General features: G+C 41.2%; 1 protein-coding gene across 2 annotated transcripts in view; it reads right to left on the bottom strand.

Moving 5' to 3' along the window:
- The window catches only part of GABRB2 (gamma-aminobutyric acid type A receptor subunit beta2), a 253223-nt gene extending 242724 nt beyond the window's left edge, over window positions 1-10499 (bottom strand). For both annotated transcript variants that reach the window (XM_065409096.1, XM_065409097.1), the window contains exons 1-3: window positions 10423-10499; window positions 10218-10309; window positions 9254-9321 (exon numbers count right to left, since the gene is read on the bottom strand). In XM_065409096.1, the coding sequence (XP_065265168.1) occupies window positions 9254-9321; window positions 10218-10309; window positions 10423-10499 (237 nt within the window). The remainder of the gene's footprint in view (window positions 1-9253; window positions 9322-10217; window positions 10310-10422) is intronic.
- Between the last annotated feature and the right edge of the window lie 13725 nt (window positions 10500-24224).

Raw genomic sequence — 24224 nt, 5'->3', positions numbered from 1 at the left:
TGGCAGAACCTTGTTCATGCCCCAAGCGATGTCTGACGACACAGGAAGGATTCAGACTCAGAACATTACCTCTGAACTGCATGAGCCTAATGTACAAATTCTAATTTCAGTCAGACTTGTGCCATCCTAGTCAAGTGTCTGAAATTGTGTCTTTGAGGACAGAATTTTGACCATAACACCACATTTTCAGTAAAGGCTGACAATAATGAGCATACACATTTGTATGTACAAAATCAAAATCTGGCCCCCTAGATGTGCAATTAGGGCCCAACCCAAAGCCAGTAGGAGTCTACCCATTGATTTCAACAAGCTTCGCCATTTGCAAATGTAAATAATGTCTATGCAGCACAAACAGCATGCAAATATTTGTTGCAGATACAATTTAGGCACCTTCATTTGATAATCTGGCCCTTAGCCACAGGTGGCGCTCCAAATGATCATCCGCACAGAGGAAACAGTATTTCCCTTAATGTTTTATTATCATTTTAGTGGTCACTATTATCTCTACACGAGCGGTTACATCTCTCGTTTGGTAATACTGCTGTTTAAAATAAAATTAGAGAGGTGGGAATGCTCATAGATGCATATTGAAGAGTAATTATAATAAAGTACAAAGGCTTCTTCTGTGCTGTTTATCTTTTTGTCAATCCATGGCATGACACTATTACCGTATTAATATGCATTTTTTAATTACAAGTTTCTGTGAATCCTCAGTAGTCAATTTTGAATATTAATAACTCATGCATTTTATTATGTTTTGTTTTTAAGGGCTTAGGTTTGCTTAAAATGTAACACGATGAAATTTTTCATTATTTTAAAGAGGTGTTACAAAAACAAAGAAAAACATCCCCTTTTTATGGATTTGTCAGAAGGGGCCATATCCTGCTCTCCTTATTCACACAAGCCGTTCCACTGGCCTCACTGGGGCAGGCAAGCAAGCGTCATATCTGTTCTGAGACCTTTTCATGCCAAGTTTCATCCCAGTTGAGTATTGAAAAACAAACTATAAACCATGCACAAAGAGGGTGGCTTTTGTCATGGAATACTGATAGACTTAACTTTAGCAGCACTCGGAGGCACCAACACGAACACAGATACCTCTTTAAAACGGTTAGTGACGTGTTTGTAGAGCATGATATAAAAATATTTTTCATTCCACTACAGTTAATTTATAAAGATTTTATGGGATTGCCAATAGCGAAATTATGAAATACAGCAAGCCATGTACTAGCAGGTAACAAAATGCATAGAGTGTCCTTTCCCACGATTTAGCACTATAAGACATTGTCCATAAAACATGGTAAATACAAATACATCTTCTCTTCTCTGGCAGAAGCCAAATTAGTTAAAATATTTATGGATAAGTACTAACAGGAAACAAGATGGCAATAATTATTAACTCAGCTGTACAGATCATCTTCAAGGCAATCGCTTTAAATTTCTGGCAACTATCCATTGGTCTGAAGAATAAATCCAAAGTGATCAATTTAAAATAAACTACTTCTACTGAAAAAAAAGACTAAAACATTGCAGCATAGAAAAAGTGATGTCCAATGCAGTATGTTTAATTTGTTAAAGGAAAGCAAAGAAAAAGATATCAGGATAATCGTATAGAAATGCTGCATCCGTTTTAAAATGAGAAAAGATATTACAAAAAATCCTTGACTTAAATGTCTTAAGTCACAGGATACTGCAATTTCTTGCACACAAGATGGACTGCTGCACCCAGAGCCTCACTGACTTCAGTGGAGCAATGAATGGTCACAGCTGTCCCTCTGTATAAAAGAAATTGCAGAATCAGGTCTGTAGGGTCCAATTCATTACTCCTTGAGCAAGAAAATCTCCCACTGAAATCAGGCCATTGAACTGGGCACTTACTCTCTTCCTTAAAGGTCAGTGCAAAGACCATACATTTACATAGAAGCTGGTGATGACACTGTAAGAGGCGCCTTTCTACGGACTCAAGATTTATAGGTCATGGGCATTTACTAAAGTTTATTTCTGAAACTCTGTGCAAGTCTCTATGGGTATGGCAAAAAAACCAAAAACCAAAACAAAACACAGCAACGACTCTCAGAGCCTGGTCTACAGAATCAGGCTCATGCTAAAGTGCTAATAATAGTTGTGTGAATAACCTCAGTGCTAGCCTGGGCCACAAAGTTGAGAGCAACACACCCTAGAAAGTCAAAGGGAACACCTTCAGAAGTGGCTAGGAGGTAGTCTTTGGGGTGGGGGGGGAAGGAGAAAAGTCAGGGCTTCACTATTTAAAACAGCGTTACGTGGAAGCAGGGTACACACTGACATTCAGATGAAGCACAAAAAGACAGCCAGTTCCAAAGAGCATTTATAAAGTGGGTCATTGCTAATAGCATAAAGAATATAGCTACCACCCTTTAACCTTTGTAAGTTATGTTTTTCCAGCCCATAGTAGCACACATCTCTGTCACTGCCTCTGCATTAAATACTTTTCTTTATTTTTATCTCTTTCATGCCTCTCTTTCTTAAATAAATAGTATAGTATTCAACCACAACTATAATTTGGATTTGATTGCTAATGCTGAAGGAACAAATGCTTCCTGTCTATTGTATGGAGGAAGAGCACACAGGTGGAAGCTAATATATCAACCATTTGAAGGTAGAAAGAGGGGCTTGAGAGTGGCTACAGATAATCAGACAGAGATTGGTACCAGCACACAGAGTTCTCTAAACATAACATAAGCCAATGAGTTAACAGTTAATGGAGAAAGCTACTACAGGAAATGTAGACATGCAAAGTGACCATTTCCTATAAATAAAATACATCTCACTCTCAGCTTTAATTTGAGTGAAGTAGGTGTCCATTTCCCAGGAACTATTTGAACATAAAATACATAATATTAAGAATGCATATTTGGTACTGTACTCAGTTAAAAATGTATTTTTAAAGCTTAACTCAATTCATATGTAGGTGTTTTAAATTTAAAAAAATCACATGATAATATATGCACATTATACAGATCTACTTCATATATTTTAACCCATGCCTATGATACTAATGGCAGCACTCTCACTTTTGAGCCAGGTGCTCATGAATTCAAGTCTTTTACCATCATTTGAGCTCTTATTGGGTTTTTATACCATAGACCTGGGAGAGGCCATTGCACAAATCCTTCACACAAGATACTAAACTGAGGTCCCATCTGTTGAACCCTGCGCTCTCCAGGAAATTAAAGAATTCATTATACTATTCAAAATGAGCAATGGATCATCTCAATATTCAGACCAAAATTCCTTCTTTCAGTAAGACAGTTTGTCATATCCTAGACGTTTGGGAGCTACTTCTGCATTCATAGGAGTTGCTACATTTATCTATATAGCCATGCACTACCAGCTGGGGTGTGCAGTCAGGATAATTTTGGAAGTGCAAAAGTTCTAAATCTATCTGCAGAAATATTTTCAACAGAAGACTCAGACTAGAAGCTTTTTGGGAAAAGACCATTGTCTTTTGTTCATACAGCTCCATGCACACCCATGTCACTGCAGAAATAATAAACCAGTAATGAACAAATAGTAATCTTGTATTATAAAATCAAGAAAGTGATGCCCTCCCAATATGTGACTTTAATTTTCATGTTTAGATGCCCTATATCAAGGCATATGAAATGGCCATGCTCTACTACTCCTGCCCTTGCCAGTATCTCCTGTATGTAAACAATAAGAGGGGATTATTGCCAACAGGCACAATGTTCTTCATCTCTTTCCCTCCTGCTCTCTCTCTCTCTCCCCTTTTCCCCTCATGTTTTATGTCTTTCCCCTTTCTCTATTTGTCTTTTCTTCCTCTCCTTCTCTTTACTTTAACAGGGCTCTATCCCTCTCTTGTTCTGCCCTTTTCTGGTTCATCTGGCTCCAACCTCTCTCCTTTCCCCTTATCAGCGTTACCCACCACACTCCTTCCCCAACAAGCAAATGGTCCCTCCTAGCCCGTCTCCCTGCCAGGCCCATCGAGAGAAATTTGGGCTGCAGTACATCATGTTCACTGGGGTCCCACCCTGTCCAATTTCACTTTATTTGCACAGAGACTATAGACCTTTTGGGGGGCCCAGTATAATTGCTCCCCTTTACCTCCCTTTCATCAGCCCTGCTCCCACTTCACACACCCAGAGGCAATTTCTGACTACCTGAAGTCTGAAAACCCTCATCAGACTATTTTCATAACACCCTACCTGGAATACCTCAAGGAAGTGTAGCAGATTTTAAGAGAACATAGCAGTGAGTATGGACTAGTGACGGAAACTGAAAACCCGAGGTCCACCAACAGAGTACTGCTTTGTCCTATCAAGAAAAGTGCAACAGCACAGTTCTGGGATCACTACATCTTGATTTATCGGTATCTTACTTTGCATTTAGTAACCAACTCTGGGGCACCTTGAGTACAGAAGTTGCAATATAATATTAAACTTAATTCTCTACAGAGCTTAGATGCTGTTAGGGTCTGTCGTAAAAACTTCAGAAGATTGTAAGAAGTGAATCTTACCCTGATATACTAACACTGCCTTTGTATCCCGTAACTCCTTCTTGATGGAAGGATTATACACTCAACCATGACGACTCCCAATAAGACAAACCAGTCTAATGTATTAATTTGGCTCCATGCATGTGTACTAAAGCCACATGCCAATATCTACATAATACTGTTGCTCTTTAAAATTATGTCCAAGTGCACATTTTGAACCAAGTCACTTGTTTAGATTCCACCTTCCTCACCTCAGCATGGATTAATAGCTATAATTAAATTAAATATAACACATCACTTAAAGTAAAACTAATTTGGGGGATAAAATATATCAAGCATTTCTTTCTCTTTTTAGGATATTCTGTATCAGAATCCCAAAAGAGCCACACACGCACACACAAATTGTTTCCAACTATTTAAAAAAAAAAAAAAAATTTGGAACCTAATTCCAGTCCAATAGTCTCTTCTGAGATCAGTATATCATCCATGGAAGGTCAACAAGCAGAACAAATGCAGAATATGCTATAGAGGACACTCAGTGAAGACTTCAGAGGAAAAATATATCCCAAATTTCCTTCTCTGCCACCAAACAAATGTGTAGGTTAAAGTTTGTTTTCTAAACATAATGGAAATATTGCGGGAGGGAGAAGGAATCTTAGCTGCTGTGTCAGTGTCAAAGTCTCTGCTCCAATTATTAATCAAGAGGGTGCAGATTTGGAAATCTGACATCTCAGCTGGCATTAGTTGTTTAAAAATAGACTATTAAGCCCTCTGGAGATATTATCTTTATAATGAGTCTGATTAGTACTAGGGAAAAAGGAAGCTGAGAAGGAAATTCAAGTATAGTAACAAACACCTGGAAACTCTCTTGAGAACGTTGCATTAGGCTCACTGCAATACAGCTCGTCTTATGTAACACAGAATTCATTATGACAGGAAAACCATTTTGGTTTAAGTAGCTATTACACCTCTTCATGTTTATTTTCAACTTTCACCTGCACCAGGAAACCTTTAAGGAAAGCTGCAGCATGACTGGCACAAAGCATACTCTCAACAATGGTAATACAGGGCCTGATTCAAAGCACAAAGAAGTCAATGAAATTAGCTATGGTTACTATTGTGTTGCACAAAAACATTACCTGAAGTATTTTACTCCTGTGCAAAATATGAAGCCTGAAAGCAAATTCAGACATGAAACCTATCAACTCCCAAATGTATCTGAAGGCCTCACTACTTCCCTTTATGTTCATTCAGTATAGCCCAGAGCTGGAAAGTCAAGTACATACATACTCTTTACCAACAGGTTTTGAAAAAATAATTTAAGCTTATGAATATATCTCCAACTTTCTAACTAGGAAAGGTTAGACGTAAATGAATTGCTTCCAGTTTTAATGCTGTTACCGACAAGAGTAGCTATTTTGAAGGCAACTGCAAAGCCTGATTTACTGTGGATGGTGATGATAGAAAAACTTTCTGACTATGGAAGTGTGTGTGTGTGTCTTTCTGTTGGAAAGGATGGGACTCTTAAACTAAGTTCATATTGCAGTTATCAGTGATCGTCTCGTGTTAATGTCCCAGGTTGTACAGTCTCCCTTGCAGGCAAAAAGTTAGTACAAGCTATAAACACATATCGGCAATGATTTGTCTTCAATTGAAGTCAATGGGAACTTTGCCATTGACTTCAGTATGAGCAGCAGAAGGTCCACAGGCAGGAAAAAGGACCTCTAAATGAGATGAGAATCTTTCTGAAGTAATGAGAGCTGCAAAGAAATTCTATCAAAGGCCAAAACTCCCACTTACTTCAAGAGGAGCAAGACACGACCCTATATGTTATGTATTTCTCTCCTTCTCTTCTTGTATGCCTGTCTTTCTAGAAGCTCATTCACTGTTAATCTATCAAGATATATATCCATTGTGGTTTATAGAGTACTGTAAGTGCATTCTTATGTGTTTCTTATTTTGCAGTTAATAGGTTGAGAAAATAATTCTTACTATTGTTGATTAGGAAACCCCTGTCCTCATACTAAAAGATAAAAAAAAATACTGAAGAAAAACTTGTGGTTTCAAGAATGAAATTAGTCATGTTCCAATTATTTAAGCTCAGATACAGTTATATAATATTCACTCTATAACACTTTTAGCCAATTGTGATTGGTAAAACTGAATATATAAATCTCTTTACAACAAACCCGCCTGCCCATTTTGCCAAATTATCCAACAAAGTCCTTAAAAGACTTCATTGTTTTTCTAAAGTAAATTTTTCATTAAAGAAACTTAAATATTCAAGGCACATACAGAAAAAGTTTTCAAAACAATATTCAGTTTATGTGTGCTGTGCCACATTACACAGGTGACTATCATTTTTCAACAGAGATCAAATTTCTGGAAGTTATTTAACAGATTCTGCACCCCCTTAAATGAAAAAAAGATTTGGCATCAATGTCCAGTTTTGCAGAGATTTTGGGATGTAACACTAACCTAACAGTTCTAACTCACAGCACTAGCACGTGAAACTCACCACTCTCAAATGGCTAATGGATGTTTATAAAGGTTCCATATATGCCATATCTGTTCTACCCAGATTTCATTAAAAGGAAGCTGCTTAAAATAAAATGTAATTTTGTTTCTTTAGCACCTAAACTTCCTGAACAGAACATACCAAAGTATCCCATGATAACAAAACTAGAAGTTCAGTGTAAAGATTTTTAGATTGTATTTTAGGCAGCTACTTTAAAACTTAATACTTAGGAAGTGATACTGCTCCTAGTGAAGTTATTGGGAGCTTTGCCATTGCCTCCAATGACAGCAGGACCAAGCACTCAACTAGCAAATCTTCCAAAAACAAAGCTAATATTCTTATAATCCTAAGGTTACCATTTTATATTATGGAACATTTTCTGTAAGTCACAGAACACCTTCAGTTACGAAAATAAACCACAAATGGATGCCAGTGCACTGGACAACATTACCCAGGCAGAACAGCATTTTTGGAAAGTATTAATTCAGATCAGACGATTGAACCATTAAGCAAAATATATTTTAATGGGTACAAAGGTCAAGATACTGCAAAGTGGCAGTTATATAACTTTTTTGAAAAATAATTTTGCATGTATAGTTAGAAGTGCCAGCAATGTTGGACAATTTGTTTTTAAACAGGATACTTATCTCCTTCCCAGTCCATACATTTCATTAATACACATTTACCATGTTGCCTTTGCTGCTAGAATGTTTTATGTCTGTATGTCACCATTCAGGGCCCAAACCAGTTCCCTTAACCAAATAAAACTGAAATTAAGGTTAAGACTGCAGAATTTGGTCCATAACATTAATAGGAAAGTTCAACCTAACCCTTGAAGAGCTCCTTCTCAGATGTTAGTTTCAGGAATGCTGCTGTTTTCTCAACAGCTCATTAGACCCCCAAATAATGGAAGCAAAACACACTAATAATTTAGTTAACTTCTTATTATCCTTTCAGCAACTTCAACATTTTATTTAGTATAGACTATTAATGAAGAGCACAGGAATAGCTTTGATTTACATAACGAAATAAAATGTTTATTTGGGGCTGATTTTTGTGTGTATAGTTTGTTTGTGAAGCAACTCGCTTTATAAAAAAAAAAGTTAGGTAGAAAAACAAGTCTGTAAGCAAAACCTCCATTTGAACTCAATTCCCACCCACATAATCTGAAAGACATTTTTGATGTAAAGCACAATGCTTTGTGACATTTTTGAACTATGTATTAATGGGCCATCACCTCATCCATAAGAGAAGAGATAGCTGCACAGTGTGGTTCCATATCTAGTTTAGTTTGAGATCAAGTGTAAGGAAATCTGGCTGGGAATAGACCTAGTTCTCTACTCAGTTCACAAACTTCCTCCGCACATTTAAGCACTTTTCAGTGACTGGCACATGAAAAAGCATGTAGGTCTTGTAATTGCATCAAATAATTTGCAGGCAGTCCAACGTGGCCTTGCTAGCTGAAGCATTTGCGGGTCCCTTCGCTCCCCAATAGGCACAAAGTGCAAAGAAAAAAATAAATTTAAACTCTTTTAAAGAACGAACAGCACATCGGGGATTTAGTTGAAGGGTATTATAATTTGTCTTTCGGCTGCAGTGGAACCCCGTTATCAGCAGGGGGCGCTCTTGCATGAAGCAAAACAAGACTAACGTTGTTCCACTGACTATAAACTCAAGGGCCCGCTCAATAGCGCTTACAGTACGTCTGAAGTGGTAGCTACTAAACAGTAAGACTGTCAATAAATCGTACAAGCTTTGAACATGTTGTGAGTCATAATATAAAAATAATCCTTATAGCCTATATTGCAGATTATTAATTTGTTGGATTTTTCCGGGGGGTGGCGAGGGCAGGAGGCACAAACCTGAGCATCCCTAAATCCAACCCCCCTCTGATTAAATGCATTTATCCATAGATTTTCATGGATTTTTTTTCACTCCCCAAAATTTGCATGCAAGTTTGGACTGGTAACATTTGCTGTAGCAGATAGGCAAAGGCGGTGTCTTGTAATGCCAAAGAGGAGAACAAGTCCTTAATAGGTTTACAATGCACACAAAGAACAGCAGGAGATTTTGGGGGTGGAGTGGGGGATGGGGAGTATAGTTGGTTGATCACCGGTCGGGGAGTACCAGCCATTGCACAATGTAGCCAGATGAGAAATAATCAGACATTTCTCCCCCAACCCCCAAGCTTATTACCACAATCTTCAGGAGAGAGAGGGGGGGTAAAAAAACTAAATACTCACCATATTGACTTCTGATACCATGTCTATGCTGGCAATGTCTATGTTCATGCCAACAGCCACTGGGGGACCTGCAAACCAACGAGATGGTCCGCAATGTGATCTCTAAGAACTTAACTCATTCTTACCAGAGTTATCAAGACTAATCAAAGGGCGATATGGCACGAGTGTTGGTAACAACAAAACAGGCTCTCCTTTGATACCTGGAAAACCCTCCGTTTGCAGAGTATTCACCCTTTGCCTCCGCCGTCAGCTGTAGGGACATTTTATGTAACATGCACACACGTGTTAATAACGGGGGCTCTATAGACACTGGCTATATAGATAGACACACACAAATCGATTATTGTATGAACCAGTTCGAATCGGTACGTGGGGGAGGGGGAGAAAAGATTGGACTGCACATTTTAACTCTTTCTACTCGACACATGCGACATGCAAACTGAGAAAAAAGAATCTCACCTGAGATTCAAATGATTTATACCCGGCTCTTAAGATTGCTTTCTGGAGTAGTACACACACATTCACGCACACAACTAGTTCAAAGTTGCAGCAAACATTGGGTTAAGTGACATTTTCTGTATCAGTTAACAGCATATCTTGTACTCAAAAATAGTAACTGTGGTCACAGACACATTAGGCTCACTAGAACAAACGCTGGATAAACTTAAGAGATTTGCATCTCAATAAAGCCAATTAACCGAGGGTTTAATTATGGGGTAATAAGTTATCCGCACACACTCTCACAAATGAGACCGATTACAAATATACAGGAGATTTCAATGATCGCATTAAGAGCATCCAGTGCTAAGAAAATTGAGTAACAATTGGCTTAACTTTGGGTCAGCTTGAGAAAATGGCAACATACACACCAAAGCAGCAGCACCCACAACACGTTGAAAAACACACACAGAGGATACACAGCCTGGGTATGTAACAGCTCTCATTCAAAAAGCAATCAAATTACCTCCAAAATCTGGCCTCAGGCGAATGTCATAGCCTTTCAGCAGTCTATCCACGGTCTCTTTTACCAGCGACATATTGCTAGGGTCATTGACACTAAAAAACAATAATACATATTTCTTATTTCTCAGATCCAATCTCCCCATTCGGGGAACAGTGGCAAACAGGGCAATTCAAAGTGAAGGAAAAGAGATGTCTCGCTCACTTACCTCTGTGCACACACCATTGCTATTATTAAGAAGAATGACCAAATCCCAAAGTAGCCCCTTTTCCGGACTCTCAACATCCCTTTAGCTTTTGATATGATTTAGGGTTTCAGTGAAGAGGAGAAGAGATCCAACTTATTCTGGCCAGTGCAGTAATTCTAATGTGAGGCGCATGCGCACGGCGTACCACAACATCAAAAGGAGCAGTGGTTGCTGCTGGAGATGGAGCAAATTTCCTTGCCCAAAAAAAAAAAAAAAAAAATTAAAGGGGAAGAAGGAAATGCATTATTTTTAAAAAGTCATCCCACAGGAGGATCAAGTGTATTTTTTGTCTTTTTGTCAATATATTACAATCTAATATAAACTGCAGCAAGCAGGGAAGTTTCAGGAGTTGCAGGGTACAGCAGTTTTGCAACCCAGCTTAAAGGGGGGCGGGCATGTGCAGGATCCGATTCGAAACAGAGGGGAAAAGAGGTTTAAAAGAAACTGGGGATGCAAATCGTGCATACCGTGCGAGAGGCAGACGCGGGGGGTAGCTTAACTTTACGCTCCCCGGAAACATCAGTCTACGTGGAGAAAGGTGAGGGGCAGAAAAAGGGACCTAGATTTGCAAGGCGGGGTGGGGGGGAGGGAGAGGGTTGAGCCTATGGTAATCTTCCTGGGGGAAAATGAAATGATGACGAACCAGGTTCTTGTAAGAAGGGATTCGGATGTTTCCTACTCTCCTGGCAGGAGCTGTTCCTAGGTCAGAGGAATTGGGGAGGGGAGAGAGGGACTCGCCTTATGACGTTACCAGCCAGGCAATTCTCGAGATTATTTATAACATTAAAAGGGTGGCAATTACAACGAACGTCTCCCTTTTATGTTTCCATTGTATTTTAGCGTGGCTCCTAAAGCGTACAGCAATGGCTGGCAAGGATGGGCAAGTGTGGGGAGGCTGGGGGGGAGGGGATCATGCTATTTTTCCCTTTAGCAGGGAATGCAAATTCCTCAGGTAGATTTAGCCCTGGCTACGGAATGGGGTCGGGGAGCGGGACACCCTGCAAAGAAAACTGGGCTTTTAGTGACCATTCCATACCCGGTGCATTTCCACTCACAGACCCTCCTTACCTTTCTGAGTAAAACACCAGAGCTGCTGAAATGCAGTGTTGGGCCGAATTAATGCTTCAGAAGAAAGCAGAGACGAGCAGAAAACTGATTTGAGGATGTTTTGAGTGACATTTAAATCCTGAGCAGAAGAGAGAGAGGGAGGAGGGAAGGGGGGGAAAAGAGAGGACTTAAATTATTCCTTGCAAATCTGCCCGCTGCTGTAGCTCCTTTTACACCTCCTCCTCCTCCAAATACCCATTTGGACCCGTGGATCTGTGTTGCTTCATTGAACGGATCTGGGGTGTGCACGCGTCCTCGCCTTCCCTGGATTGCACAGGGAAGGGAATTAGGCAGAGCCACTTAATTCCTCAGTTCACAAAAGCAATATTTAATTCGCTGCAAGGGGAAGGAAGGCAGGGAGGGAGGGAGGAGGAAGGCAACAAGGGTGAGTGTTGCAGAGAGAGAGAGAGAGAGAGAGAGAGATGTGAACCATGGCTAAGGCAGAGACGCTTTGAAAGCCTCCGATTTCCCCTCAATAAACGTTTAGTCATTCCACTCACAGCAAATGACAGGAGCTCCAGGCCTGCTAAATCCCCCCTCCCCCCAAAGGGGAATGGTTTAAAACCTTATGCCCCCCTTCTCCACAGACCAAAGCCCGTTGCCTGGTGAAAGGCCATTTCACATGCATGCATATCACGGTCACCAAACAAACAAACCCCTCCGATCGCCTGGACAAGGGTTTTTTTTTAGACGTATGGATATATTTTATAAACTGAAGCAAGAGGTAGCTGAGCCCCGCGTGAAGAGGCAGAGCACAGTCCCCGGCCTCCCTGGGCATGCACTGCATTTAAAAACCAAACCCACTGGCTGGCTGGAGGTGCAGCAGTGAGAATAGCAGAGCTGCGGCTGCAGCGTGCGCCAGCCAGCTGTAGCCAAACTGGAGTGGCCCCCAGACCCGGCTAGGTCCACGTGACGCCAGGCAACATGCGAATCCCGGCAGTGGGTCCCGGTAGCACGGGTTGCTCTTGGCAGATTGCTGGGAGGGGAGCCTCGCTCCCGCTCCTTCCCCCAAACCAACTGGGGCACGAGCGAGAAGGGCTGGGTGGGGGCTCGAGAAAGAGCACCCGAGCAAATAAGATGCATGGGAAGAGGGTGCAACTGAGGTGGCATGGTATGGGAAATAGGTGCAGTTGAGGAGAGGCATTATAGGCAGTGAGTGCAGCTGTCCGAGGAAACAATGGCAAGGGGATACAGGAAGGCGCATGGGAAGGGGGTGCACATAAGGAGGGGCATGGACCAGGAGTGCAAATAAGCTGGCCTTGATTGCAGGCAGACGGTAAAAGCACAGATACTTTGTGGGAGATGGGGTGCAGTTTAGGAGACCTTGAAGAAAGAGCAAGGATGCAAAGGAGGAAAAGCTGAATACATGAGACATAGATGTAAAGCCCAGCATCCATTTAACAAAATTCTGCAGGTATGTTTAAAAAAAATGCAATCAAAGTTCATATATTGAAGGTTAGTGAGTGGGAAGGATCAGAGTCAAATCTTGTAGGGGGTCAAAATGTCTTCCACCTGCCCTTCAAAATATTCCTTAGGTAACACAGATACCAGTTTACCACAGTCTAGTGCATTCCACAGGCAACACATGCAGATCTACCTGTCTGCTACACTCTCACAGTAAATCATATTTATAGGAAATAGGTAGGGTTGAGCAGCCTACCACCACAACCCTCAAATGTCATCCCCAACAAAGTAAGCCTTTTTATGAGATCTGTGTATTTATTTGGTTTTGGTTCCTCTGAAAAATATTAGACTCAAATTATTTTTGAAGGGCCAGAGTAGGGAAAAAAGAGGTAATATGCTTGCTAAGAGGACTGAGACTCTTTTCTATTATGGCAGTTGGAGTTATGGTATAAGGAGAATTCATACATATGAACGCTACAAGGTTAACAGGCTAGAAGAGTTTTCAGGAGCTCTGAAATGTCTTATTTATGTATTCTAAAAATAATCACGCTTGAGTAAAAAAATTTTTTAGCAATTTGTCACACTGCAATGCCCCTTTTTTTTGCTGTTCAAGATTGAGAAATAGGATTTTTTTAGGGCATGATGGATGCTATGTTAACCAACGAAGGTATCTGTTCTCTCACAGCTGGAATGCTTCACTTTCAAAGCACTTGAAAAATGGCCCTCAAAGCAGGTGGTGGACATTCATTTGTACAATTAATCCTGTATTGTTAAGATATATGTATGATATGCATTTCTTTTTTTCTGCAACCACATGATAAAACCTGCAGTCTGGTAGTAAAAGGCATTGATTGTGCACTTTTGTTCTCACCCATAAGGATTTACGTTGGAACCACATCTGACATTTCAAATTCCTAAGTTATTTTCAGCTCTCTGATATTGCTATTATATTGAACTGCTATTAAAATATTTCTTTCTTTCCCGTCAAAATGTGAATCAGATAAAAAGAAAGATCTAAGGTCCAGGGTTGGCAATATTCAGTGCTGGATTAGGGAAAGATTTATAGTCTAATACCATGTGACATCAGGGCTAGAAACAAAGGAGTCAAGACATATACAGAAGTGAATATAGTTCTATACGACAATGTAGATAGCATTTGTACATAGCTTTGGCATTTGAATAGATAACAGCTCAAAATAGTGACATCCTTACACATAGAAAAGTTTGTTTTGTTTATGAATGTATTTATTATAAATATCAATTTTAAAACAGTGATACAAAACTGTATATAAAAATAAAGTATGGACAAGCAACTAAAAACAAACACTTTACAAAAACAGAAGCTACTTAAGTTTATTTTAAAATCTAAGAACCTGATGACACCATACAGTAACCAGGGGCACAAGATCCCTATGTTCACACTGACTTCAGTGGAAGTTGAGGGTGCACTGTACCCCATGGGATCAGGCCCTAAAGCAAGTTGGCCTTTCTATTGATGTAGAAACTGCATTGTGATGACCACCTCCTCCTCATATGCAGACATCAGAGCTCGATGTCCAGGTTCCATATCCAGAAGATAAGATCTGTATCAAGGGAGACTAAGCATTATAAACTGCCATCCAGATGTGCCCCACAGTCACATGAATAGGAAACCCAGCCAGTCAGGTGCATAGTTGTGGCTACTCTGGACAATCCAGACAGTAGCCTGTTGAGCTAATCGGGGGCACCCCCAAATAGCTGTTTGGCCACACCAAACAGCTGATCAGCAGCCACCGCCAAACAGCTGTTTGGCGACTCCAGGAGGGGTTGGGGGAGGTTGGAGAGCAGCGGAGGGTGGGCAGGGGCCTTGGGGAGGGGAAGGAGTGCAGACAGGAAGAGGCGGAGTGAGGCTGGGGCTTTGGGGAGGGGGTGGGGCAAGGGCGAGGCCTCGGGGGAAGGGGCAGAGTGGGGGCAGGGCCTCGGGGTGGAGCACCCCCGGGGAAAACTAGAAGTTGGTGTCTATGCTGCACTAATAATATGAGTGGCCAAATTCAGCTCCATGTTGACAAGCTGAGTATGGTGACTGCACCCCCAGACCATAGATCACTATTCAGCTAGAGCAAACATGAGGGTCACTACAGATGTAGGGTTTGCTCCCCAGGAGATTCCTGATCGTTTTTGTATCAAGGTGGAACAGGAAGAGATATTATTTTCAGATGCTCATTTTCAAGTGAGGCCAGTACATCAGGCTATGGTTGAGTTTTGCTCCTGACAACTTTTGCAGTGACAACTGGTTGGAATGGCAGCAGCCATCCCTATGCACAGATCAAACTGGGTCAGTTGGCAAGATTATTGTTTAGATTGAAAGTAGTTGCAACTGTCTTGGTTTCACTAAGAATTAGTGGAAATAAGTGGTCAAAATGTCCACGTCTTGACTGAGATTCACTTCAATCCTATAGTTTCCTGTGTCAGCAATACAGACATCAGCAGCATACACATACTTCTCAGCCCACGTTCCAGGAAGGTCATATGTTTACATATTGAACAAAAAGGGGAACCAAAATTGACCCTTGTGGAAGCCCTTTGCAGAGATGTTTAAGGTGACTGATTTTCTGCCCGACTTGCAGGATGTAACTTCGGTTAATAATCATTTCTCAGATGAACCACACCTTCAGCCAACATGGAATAATTTTCAACAGCATCTTGTCAGTCAGCCTGATGTGCCACAGAATGTCATAGGTGGACATCAGGTCAATAAGGGCTGCACCAACTTTCTTTCCTGACTCAAATGGTTTTCTATGTCTTGAGTGAGACAGAGTGCCTGATCTTGGGTGCATAGTCCCTTCCTGAATCCATCTTGAATGCAAGACAGCTGAGGATCGACTACCTACTTGTGCAAGCACTTGGATTGGCAGGAGTTAGTCCTACTCAATTGATGAGGTTAAGGTCTGGCATCTCATGATTCTGCAAATTTTATACCATAGTGGAGACCACCAGATTGCCAGACTTCTGGAAAGACCTGAGATATTCGACTTTAAAAACATGACAATTTTGTGTATAAACAAGGTATTGTAGGTAATTTTTAGAGGTTATGACTCCCTTTGATCTCTTTACATTTGTACTCTTGGTAGCTAAAACACCCGGCTTCACAACTAAAGAGATGCAAAAAATAGTCCCCATAAAATGTTAATTTTCTAAAGCAATCTTTATTTCCCTGTAACATATATAGAATATACAGAATATACTGTGCTGTGATGTGAAATAAGAGTTTTGGGCCAGATTCTCAGTTGGTATAAATCAGTGTAGCTCAATTGAAGTTAATGGAGCTAGAGATATGCCAGTTTACACCAGTTGAGAATCTGCCCCTTTGTTTCTTTATTCAGGGCTGTGCCACTTGTGAGTAATAAGTCAAAGGCATGCTGACAAGACCCTTATACCTCTCCTCACTATCATGTTTACATACACACACACACCTGTACAAGTGCAGTTCCCCTCTTTCTTGGCCTTTTCACTAAGATGAAGTATAATACTTCCTTCCCTGACGAACCAAGGGACGCACCCCACCCATGTACCTATTCACTACACCAATACTGACTTGGACTCTAAATACATTCTATGGGTGGCATACCCGAGATCACCTATTCGCTGACGCTTTAAAAACTCCTGCACCCCAATCTGGGTCTATGCTGGTTATGTACTATGTATGTATGTATGTATGTATGTATCTTGTGACCCTTGTAACAGATATTTGTAATCTCTCATAACTCAAGCCTGACCCCAGACGTACAGTACCTTCCTTTTTAACTTGTGTAAATTTGATTTTAAACATTAGCTTTAATACATTTTTTAAATCTGTTTTTATGAGTTTAATATCAGACACATTCCCTACCATCTGATATGTACTTTGTCTTGGGGACTGAATATGTCCTGCAGCCATTGCAGGCGAATGTTTGTGATGATCTGTTTTAATAATTCTTTTCCACCTCTAACTTTTCTAAGATGAGACTTTACTGAATTTCAATTTAAGTCAGAACATGTCTTATTTTACATGAACATTAAAGTTGCAATGTGTTCTACCACTTGGTTTTCTTTTTATCATTTTATGTTTGAAAGTTGAACTGACCAATCTTATGCATAAATTTGGTCTGGTAAATTGTTTAGAGAATAAGTAACATTAATACGGTGTTCACTGTACTTAATTGCAGGAGGAAAGCAGGGACAGGGGAGCAAAGCGTAGATGTTAATTAGCTTTCCTCTGTATGTAGAGTTTTGGTAATTGGAACTCAGATTTGTTCATTGTAGGACAAACTGTATATTATACTCAGAGTTAAAGTATAGTATATGTAAGAGCAAAACCCAGGTCATGACCCAGATTGTATTTTATAAGTGAAAAGAACTGATAGGAAACATTAAGGTACTGAATTCCTGTATGTCTTTTAACAAACATACCTTTTAGCATTGCCTGGGATCAATAGATGTTAGGTGTACATTGCACTAAGGTTATAATACAAAATTAAATTACTGATAATATAAAAATGGAAGTGAAATGGTTGTGTGAGACATCCCCAAATGCTATGATTGCAGAAAAGTGTCAATTGTAAGGAACTGGAGCAAAATGCAAAACGTCTGGCACCTTGAATTATGACAAAAGGAAATCTAAAACTCTTCTTATCAAATCATGAAAGCATAAAAATGTTATTTCCTTCAAAGTGGTGGAGTAAATAAATTAGTGTAACCGGGATGTAGGCAGCAAAATTGAAGTTCCACAGTCATTCAGTGTTTTCAACTTCAGGAGTGAGCCCCATCCCAGATAGTAGTTTTCACTACACTGGCATCAGATTTCGCCAGCGGGAACCATGGAAAGTTGCACTGACCCTGGGTATACTGTGCCTCCTCATCCCAAATGTTCTCTTGGAGCTGTAGTTAAAGAACCTTGGAAAGCTCCCTGGTCCAGAGATGCAAGACTGGGAGACTATCTGTTGGGGTTGGGGAGGGATGTGGGAAGTGGATCTTAGGGTGATACCGGGCAGGGAAGAGGGGTTTTTGTTGACCAAGTAAGAGCTGTTTAATGGGGGGTGGGGATGGCTGGGAGCCAGAGTAAGATGAGAGAGTCAGAGTAACTGGGTAAGAGCGGATTAAACCATTTAAGATGATTTTAAAATAGGACCAAGGACCACAGGGACAGATGAGAGGTCATTTCAGAGGCTAATTTTCCAAGTTTAGCTTGTGCCACCAACTTACCTTTGACATTTAAAAGCAAGGAGACCAGGGCTGTGAAGATAGAGGAATTGGGTAGGGGAGAGAGGAAGGGTAATAAAAACATTTAAGAAATATAAAAATCCATGAACCAATAGGATGTGTGCCAAGATCACCTCACTTCCTGTGTGTGTGTATGTTTGAATTCGTTGTCCCATCCCTCATCTGTTGTTTGTCTTGGGCCCCAGCCCTGATATGTGACCTGTGTAGGCAGAGCCTCATGACTACATGGAGCCCCATTTAAAGTCAGGGCAGTTCAATAGGGATGCAGGGCTCTGGCTGCATGGATTGATTGTAGCATTGGGCCTTCATTAGCAAGCTCTTTGGGGCAGTATCATGCCTTCTTACATTATTTTAGAGCTCCCAGCGCAATCTTGGGTACTATTATAAATAATAAATGATTATGCAAATAGTTGGAGCTGGTTGGAAAATTTGGATGAAAAACAGAAGTGAAATGTTGTGAATTTTCCTTCTTTTTTTCCCAACCAGCTCTCAGGTGCTGGCCACTTGTATATGTCAAATCTTAAGACTAAAACAGATGTCAACCACCAGAAATATTTTAGCGTCTGTGTTTTCACAACACTCATTTCAACTGGGAAAGTACATAGAGTTCAATCTCCCAGAATCACAAATGGAATCCCCTTTATTCTGAGCATTATGAAGTCTCTTGCTGAAAGGAGAAATTAGGAACAGGAGCCAGTAGAGAAGGTAGGAGTTAATCCAAGGAAAAGCAAAATTTTTAGCATGGATATAGACAAGAAGGGGAGAGAAAGGAGAGAGAAGAAAGAAAAGACCAGGGGTAGGCGTACCAGGGTATGGCCCACAGGAAGGGGAGAGTGTGATGGGGTGTACCAGCCCTGCATTGGGCCGCCAGGGGCGGACCAATCATTGTGAGCCCAGGAGGCCACGCCCCCTCTTCCCTGCTGCACATGCTCCAAGTGGAGAACTCAGATAAAAGGAGGCAGCCCAGGCCAATAAAGGGTGGCGATGCAGGAGGAAGGGAGTACACTGCTGGCTCCTGCAGAGGTAAAGCCCAGGGACCTGGACTACCTGCCAGATGACCCGCTGGCTGCGGAGACTGCCATGGAAGCCACGCCACCGCCCATTGAGGAAGCTTCCTAAACTACGCCCCAGCCCAGAGACACGTGAGGCCTATAGACTGTTTGTTTGTTTGCCTTGCTCCGCCCTGCCCTGGGGTTGCAGCCTGTTTGCTGCCCCAGCCAGGAGGCTGCTGGGCTATAGACTACTTGCTTACTTTGCCCTGCCCAGGGGCTGCAGCCTGCTTGCTGCTTTGACCGGACCAGGGGGCTAATTCCACAGACTGTTTGATTGTTTTGCTGCTCAGAATCCATGGATACCTCTTTAGGTGACCCTGTTTGGGGGCCGGGCCACACTTGACAGAAATCACCTGCTTAATGGGAAAGCCCATGACCGAGTGGCAGAGCAGGCCACCCCCATAATGGATTGATGTGGGGGTGCCCCAGCTTGACCAGCAAGGCCCCGCCTATCACAGTGGGTCATTCCTCTAACAGAGCATTTCAAAGGGTGCTCTAGAAAAATGTGGCTGGAAACTACTGTTTTAGGTCTCCAGTCAAACTAATTTCCCAAAAGTGAAATAATCGGTGTGTCTGAGAGGTCAGGCACAGGATCGGCATAAAATGTTTGCGCTGTCCAGATACAGACAGCCCTCTAAAAATATGTATGGGGGAGCCTGAGCTCTAGGAAATCAAACATGGAATATGGCTTGACCCAGAGTCTCTGGTTTGAGACTGAATTATTCAAATTACTCTAATCTGAAATGAGTGAATCAGGAAGCATTTTTCAATCTAATTTATATAGCACTTTCGTATATAGATCAAAGGTAAAAATGCCAGTGGCCAGTCTGTTGTTGGGGGTTGATCCTCAACTGGTGTATTTTAAGAAATGCAAAATATTTGATTGAAAAGATAATACTAGAATTCCATATACTTGATAGAACAAACAAGTACACATCTTCCCAGATCAGTCTTAAGTAAAGCTGCCAGGTCAGAAGCAGAGGAGTCCATATTAAAAAGGAGTTTAGCCTAAGGAGAAATGTAATGGGTGAACTTTAGTGTCATTTGCTTGTCTTCCAATTGCTTTTTGAATCATTATTTTGTAATAGGAACTATGAGAACTGAGGTTTGTAATTTACCATAAGCAAAATTATGGCTGGCCCTTTATGGGTGTTTGAGAAGGGGAGAGAGCTGAGGGAATCTACTCTCCTTGTATGCCGGAGCCAAGCAGAATGCTGCTTCTAGCATTCCATGAGCAAAAGCAGGTAGCTAGTGCTCCCTGCAATGCTCTAGATCAGTGGTTCCCAAAGTGGAGTCCCTGGATCCCTGGGAGTCAACCATGGGTTATGCAGGGGTCTGTCCCTGGAGCCAGGCTGGAACAGCATTCAGGTGCTTTTGTCACATGGAGGATACTATTTTGTTCTCAATGGCGTCCTCCACACAGCGTGACCTTGCACTCACCGTGCGTGAGAAGTCATGCTGCTGGGGAGTTCCCACACTGGCGGGGGTGGTCTGGGTCTGGCCAGGTCTGGGACATCTAGTCAGATGCCAAAGGGGCCCTCAGGGGGGAAAAAAAGAGTTTGGGAACCACTGCTTGAGATTCTGACTTGGGGTGTGGCCAGCTGGTTTGAGGACATGCCGATGCCAGGGCCCTGTCTCTCATAGTCACCCCAGTACCTGCTAGTGTCCAGAGACAGGAGAATACATGGCACATTTCTGCAGAAGGTGTAAACATGCTTTTCACAGCCCATTTCACCATGTCTCTGATGCATTCTGCCTATGTGCTATGTAGGCACTGTGCTTCATAGAACCGCCTCTTGTCCCTACATCTCTTCACTCCACCCCCGAGTGGAGTGCCTCTAGCTGCAGATGCCAGAATTTAGGCCTTTATATATGGAAGGTCCTAGTCTGCATTCACTTATTAAGAGCAACTGATGTGATTCCACTGACAAGATGAGATTATGTTAAATTCTACAAAAGTTTATAGGTATTGAGGATAAGACATTGTCAGAAATAGAGGCGTCAAAAAAGTATAGAAAGAACCGATGGAACAACTAGATAAGCTCAACTGCAATAAGTCACCAGAACTAGATGACCTTTAACCAAGAGTTTTGAAATAACTCAAGAATGAAGTAGTGAGCTGCTAACAAACATGTTTATCATAAAAATTCATAATTTATCAGCTACCAAACAGAAACACTTGAAGTATGGCCAACTACACCTCTACCCCGATATAACGCGACCCGATATAACACGAATTCTGATATAACATGGTAAAGCAGTGCTCCGGAGGGGCGGGGCTGCGCACTCCGGTGGATCAAAGCAAGTTTGATATAACGCGGTTTCACCTATAACGCGGTAAGATTTTTTGGCTCCCGAGGACAGCGTTACATCGAGGTAGAGGTGTATGTCCATCTTTTTAAAAAGGAGCTAATGATGGCCCAAGGAATTGGCAGACTGATGAGCCTTACTTTAGGACCAGGCAGCACAGTTGAGAAACTCATTGAAAACAGAATTGTAAAATTTCATGATGAGTACAAAATGATAAGAACAAATGAGAATGGGTTTTGTAAGGATAAATTGTGCCTCTATAATCTGTTAGAATTCTTTTAAATGATTGACAATGTAGTGGAAAAATGGAGAACTGGTAGATTTAAGATGTTCACAGTTTCTCAATGATTTGGATAAATATCCTTTACAGGAGGTTATAAAGGAAACTTGGTAATAATGAGGTGAGACATTAAGCCCTGTCTTGCATTAAAAACAAGTACACGTTAAGAGGTGAAAAGTAAGAATGACTGACCAGTCTTTGGCATGAGGAGAGATTAAAGGTAGCACTAAAGGTTTGTATGCAAATGTATTTGTTTAAAGCAGTCAGGGAATGGGGCTGAAGAGAGAGACATGAAATTTTGAGGAAAAGACATTATCATACAGTCAAACAATAGACGATTGTGAGCAAGTGAAACCACCTAATAAAAAGTGAGTCACATTGATTGGGCTATATGTAGCTCTCCCACAACTGTTGCCTCCATTTATCTATTCTGTTCTTCAGTCTACCTGCAAATTTCCATTCCATAATCTCCATTTGCTGTCTCCATGAAAATTTACCCATATTGGACCCAAAATTTCCACATGAGCAATACACTCAGTAGAATGTGTTAGAGGATTACTGGTAAAGTCTCTGAACGTTCCATCTGCTTTGAGCATGCTGAAACCCACACAGCCTTGTGCATGCCAGTGCACTGAGGAGGCTCACAGCCCTCATTGAGCCTCCCTCTATGGTAATTACAGAGTTGGAGCTACACATGTAGGGGATTCAGCAGTATCAACATCCCCTTTGGAGTATGTGTGGGGGGGGGGGGGGGGAAGAGCACGCTCACCTGAGCCAGGAGGAGATGAGTTCTAGTTTCAGTTCTTCCACTGTCTGGTGATTCTGTGCACTTCATATCCCTTGCCACTGAGCAAGGCCTCATGCTCCAACCTTAGGCTGAAGATAAATATTCCCATTTTGCAAATGGGGTAAGAAAGTGTACAAGGTTATTTATGGGGGAGCTTGCAACAGAACCCTAGACTCTGACATAGCAAATTAAGTCTCATCCATTTCAGCACACTGCCTTTAAGAATGAGTGCACCTATAAGTACTTGGCTGAATGAACAGCACCCACTTCAGAGCCAGGAATAGAACTCAGGATTATTCAACTTTCTCCTTCTATCTAATAAATAGTTATATAAGCCATTGGCCAAGTGTATGTCATATACCCTTGTTGTGGTGGTTCACATAAAGGATAATAGCCCGCTACTGCTACCAGTTACTTTTTTAGGTCAAGTGGCAGACATCTGTATTGTAGTTCCATCTCTGCTGATGACCCATGGAGGGTTGAAAGATGGTCAATATGGTTCCACATAATGGAACTTCTGGGTTTTGTTTTTTTCAGTTTTCATTTGTCTTTTAAAAACCCCTAAAATTACATATTTTAAGAAAACGAGTAAAAACATTAAAGTTCCAAGATCAAATATGCAGAAGTTAGGAAATACAAGAATTAAGGTTGAGCATGCAATATTGATTCAGCCCTATTGTGCATTTATATCATGATAGAGTCTTTATATGATGAAATACCATTTGTTCTACAGGACTCTTTCCTTATTCAGCGCACAGCACATGAGTCAGAGGCCTGTAAGAAAAAAAACAGTGGGTTTTTTTTTGGTTAAGGCACTGGACTGGAACCCAGGAAAGCTGGGTTCTATTTCGGATTCTGTAACAGACTTCCTATAGGAATTTGGACAAGACAATTCATATGTGCATGGAGACCTAATTAAGGTTTCACAAGCAAGATTAACTCTGTTATTTCCTGACTTTTGAGTTTTTAACTTTGTAGTCTTAACATTATTTTGCTGTAGGGGACTTTAATGTAATAATAATTAATAATGTAGTATTATCAGCATGACTTTTCTCTAATATGCAGATGAAGAAATGGAGACAGGTATGTTAGGGCTTGCCCAAGGTTGCAGTGGGAGTCAGGATAAAAGCAAGGAGTTCATACCTCCCTGGCCTGTGCTCTATTGGAACATCCCGCTCCTATACCAATGGGAGTAGATTGTAAAATTAGGTGTTTTATGTGGGTTTTACACTTTTCTCTTAAGCCCCTGATTTAAGCCACTGAAGTAGGTGAGCTACTTGTCCTATGTGACAAATGGTTCTCATTTCACTGTTTAGTAACACACAAGACCGTGGGAATTGCTTATAAAAATGTAAAGGGATTGTAAAATGTCATGGCACTTAGCCTGCTTTTGAATGAAATTAAAAGCATGTGACTCAGATTTTGACTGAGATGTGCCACAGTCTAAGTGGTATATCACAGCCAAAAATATCAGGTGGAATAGGACTTTCACTTCAACAAGACACATGTCACATGCCATGAAATGCTTCCACCTTAACTGCAAAATAATGCAGTAATTAATATAATATTGCTGCATAGTTGAAGA

The sequence above is a fragment of the Emys orbicularis genome, chromosome 8 (genome assembly GCF_028017835.1).
Source record: "Emys orbicularis isolate rEmyOrb1 chromosome 8, rEmyOrb1.hap1, whole genome shotgun sequence".
Classification (NCBI taxonomy): Eukaryota; Metazoa; Chordata; order Testudines; family Emydidae; genus Emys; species Emys orbicularis.
This window is presented reverse-complemented; position numbering and strand designations above follow the sequence as displayed.